At 31.8% G+C, this 12,554-nt stretch overlaps 1 protein-coding gene across 1 annotated transcript; it reads left to right on the top strand.

Annotated features, from left to right (window-relative positions):
* Positions 1–11,729, top strand: LOC115989252 (chitin elicitor receptor kinase 1-like). Its single transcript, XM_031112922.1, has 14 exons — positions 1–154; positions 348–455; positions 1,059–1,092; positions 1,231–1,235; positions 1,371–1,398; positions 7,599–7,714; positions 8,603–8,742; positions 9,143–9,232; positions 9,753–9,846; positions 9,934–10,085; positions 10,152–10,243; positions 10,678–10,783; positions 10,882–10,980; positions 11,123–11,729. The coding sequence occupies exons 1-14, from the start codon at positions 1–3 to the stop codon at positions 11,342–11,344; spliced, it is 1,440 nt and encodes a 479-aa protein (XP_030968782.1). The 3' UTR covers positions 11,345–11,729.
* Positions 11,730–12,554: the final 825 nt, after the last annotated feature.

Consider the following 12,554-nt stretch of genomic DNA (forward strand, 5'->3'; position numbering starts at 1 on the left):
ATGAGAGATGCCAAAGAAGCCCAGCGGAGGAGGAGGAGGAGGCTGTATTCACTGGACACCAGTCGCCCTTTGTTGCGGATTGGATCAACTGGAGTTGATTGGATGAAAAGGAACAGGGGCGGATTTGAGCGATATACAAAGCAGAATTGGCGGTGTAAGGATTTTTTCTTTTTGGGGGGGGGGGGGGGGGGAACGGCAGCTATGAGAGATATATAAAGATTTTTCTTTCGTGTATTTGGAGGAGTCTTGACCCTAATTTTGAAGGGATTTTTTTAAAGTTCTTTCTCTCCTTTTTTTTTTTTTTTTTTTTTTTTAAGACTAATCTCCCTCATTATTAATGAATGCAGGGACGCCCTTTTGTTCAGTAATTTCAAGCTTCAGCACTGCTACAGGGTGGCTAACAAGGCAGTGGACTCTCTTGCAAGGATGGGTTGTTGCCAAGTGGATCCCCTTTTGTATTACTCCCTTCCCTTTGATTGTGTTCTTCCTTTTTTATCTTTGGACTCTTTATTTCCCCAAGTTAATCCTGGGCTCTATTTCTTAGTGTTCATATAGGAATAACTTATCTAATTTTTTCTAGAGTAGTTTTAATAAAAATATGTTAAAGTATATCTGTATTTTCAAAAGACTTAAAGACATAAAGAAAAAAATAAAATAAAAAGATGCACGTAAAAATTAAAAGCTAAAAATTAAAGATTAAAACTAATGCTAAACTCACCCTTGTCTCTTTTATTGCTTGTTCCTTTTAACCAAATAATAATAATAATAATTAGCTTATTTTATTTAATTTTTAGTTTTTATCTATAATATTTTTAGTAAAAAATTTTCAACAAAAAGCTATTAAGTTTTCAGCTAAAAGTGCATTTATTTGTTGATATTGTTACTGAGTTACCTTGTTATGCAGTAGAATTTAAATTCAAGGTTTTAATATCTACTCTACTTTTGTATCCTTTATCAGTAAAAACATGGTTTTGCTCTTCAAAGCACATCATGACTGCATAGTAGAAGCATTGCTAGCAGTCATTCTAAAGTTTTTTGGCTTTACTTTTATTTTGCAGATCAAAGTAGAAAATTTCTGCTACCGCCACCACGGTAAGTCAAACCATATAGACAAGCTCTCAGTTTGAAATGAATGTTATATTATTGCTTTATGCTTCAAACACTTCAAGTTGACTAATAATTACATTACAATTTTTTTTTTCTCCTCCCCTCCTCTCTTCTCTCTTGCAGAACAGGTGGTGGCGTTTTCTTCTCTGAGATGTCTACTCCATTTGTGTATCATTTATTATTAGCAATATGGTTTTGCTCCTCAAAGTATCTCACGTCTGCATGGTTCTAAAGTTTAATTTGGCTTCATTTTTATTTTGCAGATCAAAATCGAACATTTCCACCACTAAAGTAAGTCATGCCAATGCCATATAGACATGCTCTCATATTGAAATAAATGTTATATTTGTTGGGTTAAAATAGATTGGTCTCAGTTAATTAATTTAGTTACTCAAGTTGATTAATTAGGTCAAATTACATGCAAATCGTGGAGGCACTAACAAATCACCAAATAAACTAAATACAACAGAAATTAAATAAACACGGTAATTTGTTGACAAATGGAAAAAACCTCTTGCAAAGAAAAAATCCCACCGAGTGAATTTAAAGTTACCACTTCCAATAATCCACTAATCAATAATTAAGCGGTTATGAGTATGAGGAATCTTACCACTACTCTGGCCTATCCCAAAATACCAACTTACAATTGAACCTTCACTTCAATACCAGATTGAACTTGATATTGTAGTAGTCTTATTTCTTTTGTTGCACAAGTCTCCAATCTGTGACTAAGTCCTTTGCACAGGTCCTAGTATGTGACTGACTCTAGCAACTTGAATGATTGTCATTGGCTACAAAGTTCTTCACTTCATCAACAATAAAGATTAGGAAGCACTTGGTTACAAAACCTTAAGGCGTATAAACACAATAACTTCACACAGAGTATATGAGTTATAGGTCTCTGTTTTCGTGTATGATGACTTTTAAAATAAGTCTTATCTATGACTAGGGTTATGAGAAAAGAAACTCTAATCATCCAAGTCATCATGAGCCAAATTTCAAATCTAGAGATTCTAAAATCATAGATCTCGATAAATCGAGCTTGTATCAAGCTTCTCCATTAAACTTCGATAGCAACATTTGTCGAGCTGCTGTTGAGACTTAATGAAACAGTTTTTCTTCACATATTTCTTGGATCAACCTTCACGTCTTTAATGATATCAGTTGATATGTTTGAACAACATACTTCTTGATATATTAAACCCAATTTAAATCTACCCAATTATGTTAGGTTAAGATAGATTGACCCCGGTTAATTAATTCAATTACCCAGGTTGATTAATTAGGTCAAATTACATACAAATCGTGGAGGCACTAACAAATCACCAAATAAACTAAATGCAGCGGAAATTAAATTAACACGATAATTTGTTGACAAATGGGGAAAACCTCTCGCAAGGCAAAAACCCCACTGGGTGAATAAGGTCTCATTCCCAAAAATTTACTAATCAATAATCAAGTACTTACAAGTATAAGTAATCTTACCACTACCCTGGTCTATCCCAAAATACCAACCTACAGTTAAACTTTCGCTCCAATACCCAATTGGAGCTAATCTTGTAATGGTCTTCTTTCCTTTATTGCACAAATCTCTATTTCTTGGATCAACCTTGATATCTTTAATGATACCACTTGATATGTTTGAACAACATACTTCTTGATATATTAAACCCAACTTAGATCTACCTAATTATGCTAGGTTAAGATAGATAGACCCCGGTTAATTAATTCAATTACCCAAGTTGATTAATTAGGTCAAATTACATGCAAATTGTGGAGGCACCAACAAATCTCCAAATAAACTAAATGTAGCAGAAATTAAATTGACACAGTGATTTGTTGACAAATGGGGAAAACCTCTCACAAGGTAAAAACCCCACTGGGTGAATTTAAGATCATCACTCCCAAAAATTCACTAATCAATAATCAAGCAATTACAAATATGAGGAATCTTACCACTACTCTGGCCTATCCCAAGATACCAATCTACAGTCAAACCTTCGCTCCAATACCCAATTGGACTTGATTTTGTAGTAGTCTTCTTTCCTTTATTGCACAAATCTCTAATCTGTGACTAACTCCTTTGCACGGATCTTAGCACGTGACTAACTCCAACAACTTGAATGATTATTGTTGGCTGCAAAGTTCTTAACTTCATAAACAATGAATATCAGGAAGCATCTGGTTACAAAATCCTAAGGCACACAAATGCAGTAGCTTCACACAAAGTATATGAGTTCTAAGTCTCTATTTCCGTACTTGATGACTTTTAAAATAAGCCTTATATATGGGTTGTGAGAAAAGAAACCCTAATCTAACAAGTTTTCATAGGCCGAATTTCAGATCTGAAAATTCTGAAATTGTAAATCTCAATAGATTGAGCTTGTGTCGAGCTTCTTCATTAATCCTTAATAGTAGTATCTATTGAGCTTCTGTCGAGACTTAATGAATCAGTTTTTCTTTACTTGTTTCTTGGATCAATTTTTCATGTCTTTGATGAAACCACTTAATATGTTTGAACAACATATTTCTTAATACATTACACCCAATTTAGATCTACCTAATTACAAATAAATAACGTTTTGTCAAAGAACTAACCAATTACATAGATAATATGACCCTAACAAATCTATATACATCTAAAAATTGAAACATAGTATTTATTGTTACTACGCTCTAGTTGAGCCACATCAACATTCACGTCATAATTGTTTTTTAACATTTACTTTTTTTTTTAATAATTACACTTTCTCCAACATTTCTCATTCCCTTACCTTTTCATCTCCCCACTACCCTCAACCTTAATATCACTATTCATTTTTTCCTTCATCTTTCTTTATTTTGTCTCTTCATCTTTCACTCTCTTACTTTTTCATCTCCCCACTACCCTCAACCTTAATATCGCTATTAATCTTTCCCTTCATCTTCCTTTATTTTGGCTCTTCATATTCACACTATCTTATTATAAATTTGTCATTATCTCTTCCATCCTTTACATACTTTTCCCTCACAAAAAGGTTTTCTCTCTCTCTCTCTCTCTCTCAATATTTTTTGGAGTATTTTTTTTTTCTAGCATCTCTGTTTTAAGTTATTTTTGTGTTCGTTATAACTCTACTTTGGGTTGATGCGATTTAGTTTTGTATTGTGTTATTAAAAAAGGCAAAGATAATATATAAGAATATAATATAATATATATATTATTCTATTACATAATATGATTTGGGTAATTGGTGTTTATTATTATATATTTTATTTTTACTTTCTTTTTCTTCTCATCTTCTTTTATTCAATATTTAAACTCAGCCACATCCTCCATATAATTAAATTATTTATATTTTATCTTATTTTTTATTTTAAAAAATTAAACATATAATATTTTATTTAAATTAAAATAAATAAAATTGTACTCATTTTTTTAACATTTATACTTTCTCCAACCTTTCTCATTCCCTTTACATTTTCATCTTTCCACTACTCTTTATTTTAATTTCACTCTTCATCTTTCCCTTTATCTTCCTTTATTTTTTTTCTTCTTATTATCATCCTTTTAGTATAAATTTGACACTCTCTCTTCCATTATATGCATAATTTTTCCTCACAAAAATTTTATTTCTCTCTCTTTCTCTCTCAATTTTTGGTGATTTTTTTTTTAATTTTTTTTTTTACATCTCTGCTCTAGGTTGATAATTTTTTTTTTTAGAACTCTACTTTAGGTTGATGCAATTTAATTGTGTTTTAAGTTTTTTTTTTTTTTTGGTTCACTTTTATTGTTAAATTTTATCATATTGCATTATAAATAATTGAAGATAGCATATAAGAATGTAATATTATTATATTACATAGCATGATTTGGATAATTTGGTATTCATTAGAAATAATTAATTTGGTGTTTATTGTTATATATTTTATTTTTACTTTTTTTGTTCTCATATTATTTTATTAGCATTTAAATTCAACCACGTCCTCCATATGCTCTATTATTGTTGTTGTTGTTGTTGTAGTATTTTTTTTTTTTTTAAGTCAATATGTATTATTTGAAATCATGTTTTAAATTAGAAGTTTTTTGTAGTGTAACATAATATATTTCATTATTTTGTAGTCAGATATTATATATAGTAAGATATGTATGAAAACACAATGCAATAAAAAAGTTATCTTTTATTTTATAGTGTGAGAACTATTATATTAACTTATAGCAATGTATACTATAAATATGTATGCGAATCAACTCTTATAAGTATATTTTTCTCCAAAACATAGATCAACATCTTTTTCTTTCTCACAATCAATAAATCATATATCATAAAGTGGAAATATAAAATAAAATAAAATGAAAAAACAATTTTTTTTTCATCATATGAACATATGAATAAATTCCGCAATATATAACTCTTCAAATTTATAAAACACATGATTACGTAGATTATATAGTAAAATAAGACCAACTTATCCATCATGACATTGCAATATCATCTAGATATTATTATATAAAAATATCATTTTATTGATCTTGTCTCATAAACCAAAAGTACCATCTATATAGCTAATAATATCTTTAAAGAGTAACATATGATAGAGAATTCTTAATTTGAACAATAGATTATATATATAAATCATCTAACACAAATGTCTATCCAAAGATAGAATCTATAACTTCAATACAAAAATTTGGCAAAATAATTGAATAGAATACTACCTTCAACTTAGTGAGATTAAAATATTGTTTTATCTTTGACATATTATTATTCATTATTTTAAAAAATTAAACATATAAACATTTTACTTAAATTCAATTAATAAAATTGTCCTCATAAAGTGAAGGAATGTTAGGGACACATTCATTCTCACACCCAATGCATCAAAGGGAAAATAGAATACAAAAAAAAATGTCAATTTAGAAACACTAAATTAAAAAAAAAAAAAAAAAGAATTAATGAGGATATTGCACTAAATATAGCAATTACATAAGAAATAAAATTAGAAAATTTTAAAATCCTTTTTTCAAGATTTCTTATAACTTGATTTAATATATATATATATATATATATATTCATTCACTCCTACTTTTGAAAATCTAATGAACGATGCTACCTCTCATTTAACGTTTCTATTATGTAAATCATCAGTCAGTAAATATACGATAATAGTAAGTGATGGTGTCATAAATAATCCCAAGTCCATAACTCGTCCACGTGTCTCGTCCATCGTAAGAAGCTACAATAGGCGGTGAAAATTGCGAGAGTACTGGCGAACCTCGTCCATACATGGACGAGCAATACCTTGTGAAATTTATTTATTATTTATGAACGTTAAGCCTTCCAAGATGATCTCGTCCATCTTCCACTAAAAATGGACGAGATCATCCTGGAGGTGTCGTCCATCCATAATTAAGGATGGACGAGTTCATCGGCCCGTCCGACCTAGGTAACTTCCATAGCGGTTATGGAAGTTACTCCCAATTCGCTGGATTCCTCAACATTGGGAACGGTTCGTAAACAGATAAACCGTTCCACACACATACTATATAAGGCTCCTTCGATGAAAGGTAAAGGGATTCAGACACTTTTACTTTTGAGAGATCATTTCTTCGTTACAGAGAGTTCGAAATAACTGACTTGATCATCGGAGGATCTTTGGCCGGTCCCCTCTGATTCTGTGTCCTTTGTATTGCAGGAAATAGCCCAAAGATCAACGTTCGAGTCCTATCAACCCACTGGTAAAGAGAGAATTATCAGTAAGAAACGTTACAAATGAGATCATGAAAAAAATGATAAAACTAATTAGTCACTATCATTTTGGAGTAGTAGTCTATTGTTTTATGTATAGAAAAAAGTGAAATATATAGTGTTTATATATATAAAAATTCACATTAAATAAATAAAAAGTATGTGTGTGTGTGGATATAAAGGTTTAAGAAAAAGTATATATATGGTTTATTAACTTAAAAAATAATGAAAATCCAACTATTAATAAATAATAACTAAAACAATAATATTATCACGCGCAATTCACAGATCTGTGAATAGTTACAAGTAAAGTGCGTTTTGTCAAAAAATTAACAAATTACATAGAAAATATGACTCTAACAATATTCTTGCTTTATGCTTCAAAAACTTCTTCAAGTTGACTAACAATTACATAAAATTTTCCATTTACCCCCTCTTTTGCAGCACGTGGTTGAGTCTTCTCACGAAAATTTCTTCAGTGTTTCTTATCTGTTCTCCCTTTTGCTGTATGGGGCCAAAAGTTATATGCCAAGATGAGCTTTAGTGTTATTTAAAATAAAGTACCACTTATTTCAAAAGTTTAAGCTAGATACAGGATTTCATTTCAGAATCAGTTAGTGTAATATGATGATAAACTACCATTAAATCAAAAATTTTAAGTTGATAGAAATGGTGAATTTAATCAAGTAACTATTATTCCAATATTTCAAGCTTACATTGCGGTAGCATTTTAAGAAGGTATTTTAGTGGAGCCATTGCTTGCAGGCCTATAGTAGCAGTTGCTGGAGCTTCTATTTTTTTGGCATTTTGTCTGTATGCGGGGAATGTTGTGGTGGCATCAACTCCCCTATCCCGACGCCAGTATCTTCAACGTAGAAATGGTAATACTTATGCTTTGGTGAACCATCTTATCGATTTTATTTATTGAAGAGAGACATTTAAATTTGAAATGATCATTTGGTAAGTGCCACTCATTTCTATATGAATAATGATAAAGAGTTAATTGTTATGAGTTGCAAAACTTATTTTTGGGAAATGCCTTTTCTCTGCATATTTTTCCATGCTTTGATTTTCATTTATCGCATATATTTTATATCTCAAATTATGAGAAATGTGAATTTGGATGAATAGATACTTCTTGAGCAGTATCATAAGACCCATAAAGAAATTTTCAATGAAGAAAGTTTACACCTTCATTTAATAGCACATTGGATGTGTTGAAGCATAGTCTTGGGTATTGCCTCCATGCATGAAACATACACCCCATTTACCATATGCATCCAACCCACAATTGTGTTTCTAATAAAGCCTGATAATAAGGCATGCTTCAAGATATTGACCTCTATTGCCTTCAAAAACAGAGCCAAACAACAAATATAGGTGACTCTCCCTCGGTGCGTTTTGCTTTATTGCTTTCTTGTTTCTTGGCTATCACCTCTAGCCTAGGACTTATTGGCGGCAATATTGGTTAGAAATGGTGAAGCTACTCTTTGTGGCTACGATTAGAGCTAGTTTAGTAACATCATTTGACAGCCTTGCTAACTCATCTGTTATTGGGTCAAACTATTTGTAAGGTTCCAATAGGAAAACACATAAAAATTGCAAAAGGGTGTACCATATGCATCACTTGCAAGGTCATGTTTCTCTCACATTTTGCCAAAATTTATAATCACATATAATGAGTTTTTTCTTGCAATGACATAGCTTTTGTACACAATTCCAAAAGAAAGCTTAAGAATCGGTTTCTTTTACTGGTGCTCCTTCGTCAGGGCTCACAGGTATTACTATGGACAAATCTGTTGAGTTCTCATATGAAGAGCTTGCAATAGCTACTGATGACTTCAGCCTAAATAATAAGATTGGGCAGGGTGGCTTTGGATCTGTTTACCATGCAGAATTACGAGGAGAGGTTTGTTGAATCTTACATTGTTGTCTTGCTGTCATACTTCAGAATCTGAGTCCTATATACATTCCAACCATGATGTAACATGAGCCTTATTGGCTTGAAAGCACCATAGTAAGAGCAAAAGGTCCACCGTCATCTCTGAAGTCACATAAAATCTCTTGGCATTTTTGGAGTAGACATCCAAACTGTCAGAACTTTAGGATCTAATCATATAAATTCAAACCGTTGTATGTCGTAGCACTAGCAGTCCTCTTTGAGAATTCAAAAACCATGTAATTTTTTCACATTTACTCTAATACCATGATAAACTACCACTTATTCCAAAGGTTAAGCTGTTAGGAAATAATAAATTTAAGCATTTAAAATTTATTCTAACAGACTCTTTCGTCCTACTATCATGCAGAAAGCTGCAATTAAGAAGATGGATATGCAAGCATCTAAAGAATTTCTTTCTGAACTGAAGGTTTTAAACAATGTTCATCACTTGAACCTGGTAATATTCTTTCCCTGTAATTTTATTCACTACTTCAATTTCTTTTGGTAGATTTCAAATTCAAAATAAATCCGATTGATGGCTGAGGCATCATGCCAACTTGGTTAGAGACTAGAAGCAGATTGTACATTAGAAAACTCAAGTCAGAATCTTCTAGCTGATGGATTCTGCACCTTTCCAATCATGTTGTAACTAGTTACTGATGATTAATATTCTAAGTAAATGTATATGCAAGCATAAGTATTTGGCTTACTTTATTATTTGAACTTCATTGGTTATTAGAGGCTTATACAATTTTCTTAGCTCTTTGCCATAACGCTCTTTGACATGACACTTTGCTCGGGAGAAATGCTGGCTTCAGATTTTGGTATATACATAACTATTAGAACATTTTGTGAAACCAGTATTTGCTTTCTGTGAGTGCTTAGCTAATATCAAGTTGCCTATTTTGCCCAACTAACAGTTGCATCGTTCAATTATCTTAAGGTGACTCTTTCGTTCTATGTTAAACTTCATGCAGGTTCGCTTAATAGGATTTTGCGTTGAAGGCTCCTTATTCCTAGTTTATGAGTATATAGAGAAAGGCGACTTAAGTCAACATCTGCACAGCTCACGTGAGAATGATAATGCATCTGCTTACTGAACATCTCATTTCTATCAATGTATGTTCATGACTGCATTATTGTATCTTTGATTTTCAGGAAGGGATCCATTGCCGTGGTCTACTAGAGTGAACATTGCATTGGATTCTGCAAGAGGACTTGAATACATCCATGAGTATACCGTTCCAGTCTACATCCACCGTGATATTAAATCAGCAAATATACTAATAGACAAGAACTTCCGGGGAAAGGTATGCTTGTTTTGACGTAGTAGCACTGACATCACCATCATTATTCTAAACTTTTTTTGGTAACAGGTAGCAGATTTTGGGCTAACAAAATTGACTGAATATGGAACTGCTTCGCTGAACTCAAGTCTTGCGGGTACATTTGGATACATGTCTCCAGAGTAAGAATTTCCTAATTTTTTTTTTCAATTTTTCATTTCATTTATTTGTTTACTCTTGAAGCAGAAATTGTTCATTTGCACATTATAAAGTGGCAAAATTTGTATTACATATCCATGTTTGAGTTATCTTTCAAATTTTATTTACTTTCGTTCTTGAACTTTTATTGCTAATGTTCAAGACATGGTAGGTAGCTTTTTCTCATCAGTGTTTAGTTGCAAGGATTGCTTTGTCCTTCATTATATGGACCATACAAAGAATAAGGAGCAGGATCTATACACACAATTCTTTACATTTTGGATGAGCCTAAATTGTGAACATGACATTTGGTGCCTACCAGGACACCACTGACAGGAAAACTAATTGTGAACTCAAGGATCTTTCCGAGTTTTATTATACAAAAACAGTTAAACTGAATGCAACATTTTGTGTGCAGATATACTCAATATGGTAAGATTTCCCCGAAGATAGATGTATATGCTTTTGGAGTTGTCCTCTTTGAACTAATATCGGGCATGGAGGCAGTGGGACTTGTTGCTTTGGTTGTTTTCTCTGCCCTTCCTCTGCTTACTATTTGAATGTAGTTCAACAATTGCTTATATGAGAATTTACCCAAATTGTATCTAATGATATGATGCAGTTTAAAAATGTGCTTAGCCGGCCTAATCCAGGAGAATATCTTCATAAACTTGTGGACCCTAGACTTGGTGATGATTACCCATTTGACTCTGTGTGTAAGGTGATTTCTCACTCACAATAAACATGCAAATTATAGACTTATTTCTACCAAGAGTCTTATAGCTCAAAGACATTTGTCAAAAATAAATAAATAAATAAAAAATATTATTTCTAAAAAGATTTTATGGCTGATTCGGCTGCAGCTGGTTGAGCTTGCCAATGCTTGTACTCAAGAGGATCCTCAACTAAGGCCAAGCATGAGGTCTATAGTGGTTGCACTAGTGTCGCTTTCATCTTCAACTGAGGATTGGGATTTTGGTTCTTTCTATGAAAATTCCTGCTCTAGTCCATCTAATTTCTGGAAGAGGATGCTCATGAAGCCTCATGTTAACTGGCGATGCATGGCTTCAAAGGTGACCTCTTGAAGAAAAAGTCGTCTCAACAATCATCTCTAAATTCTGTTGCGAAGTACCCTAGGAGATTTGAAAGGTGGAAGAAATGTAGATATTGTGTGGTAGTTTACGTCAATTTGTTTTCAGTCTCTTAAGATTTTGTGTCACCATTCATTGGGCGTGATTTACCTGGTGTTTGTATGACTTTGCTTGGCATATTAATTCATGTTTAGGCATAGAAATGTTCCAGCTTCTACTTGAATTGTTCCATTCTTTCGAGTAGCTGAATCTATGCATCTGGGCCATGGTTGCATTGAGAATTTAGCATTCGTTTGGAGGAAACCAACAGGCAGACACATATGAAGGAAATGTTCGATCAGCCACAATAAAATTTAGTGGCATCATATGTAATACAACATAGGACTTCGATTTATATGTGTCAGCTTCTATGGATAAATGTACCATGCTATCACAAAGGATTCGTTTCAGAAATCTTACATACAACAAGATCAAAGAGAACATTAAAAAACTTCAATTTTGTTGCCGCAGTCACTGGCAGCTCCTAGTTAGAGTCAGGGTGGTCAGAAGACCACCTGACCTGGAAAAAAAAAATCATTATTATATATAAAATTTAAAAATTTTATGATTTTTTTACCTTAAAAAAAAAAAATGTGTGACCACCCTAAATTTTTTTAGGTCCAATATAATTAAACTTTGGACAAAGTATAGCAACAAACTTGGTTGTAGATTAAAGCTACAACTCCACTCAATATTGTTTTATTAGATATGAATTTTAACAATTCTACAATTAGATTACATTTTTTTTCTTATATCCTCCATGCTTGCAAAACTTCAAAAAGATTAAAGATAAATAACTTATGTCATTAATCAAATGTTTAATTTTCGAGTTTTTGTAATCTAAAATTATACGCAAAAAATAAGTTTATGGATCAAATAGTAAATAACATCTGATTGACATGAAACTTGACGTGTCTTTTAAGAACATAAAAAACATACAATTCAACAACTAAATTTTCAAAATATGTAGTCATGTTAATTTGTTTAGTGAAAGTTATAGTCTAAAGCTACAACTAAGTTTGTAGTCAAATTTTGGTCATTTTAACAATATATTGGGCCTTTACAAACAAAAAGAAAAATCCAAGAAAATTTTAGTTTGAAAGAGATATAGCTTGTAGCATCAATAATGAGATATAACTATCTTTTTTATTAAATACTAGTAAGT

The sequence above is a fragment of the Quercus lobata genome, chromosome 5, assembly GCF_001633185.2.
Source record: "Quercus lobata isolate SW786 chromosome 5, ValleyOak3.0 Primary Assembly, whole genome shotgun sequence".
Taxonomy (NCBI): Eukaryota; Viridiplantae; Streptophyta; class Magnoliopsida; order Fagales; family Fagaceae; genus Quercus; species Quercus lobata.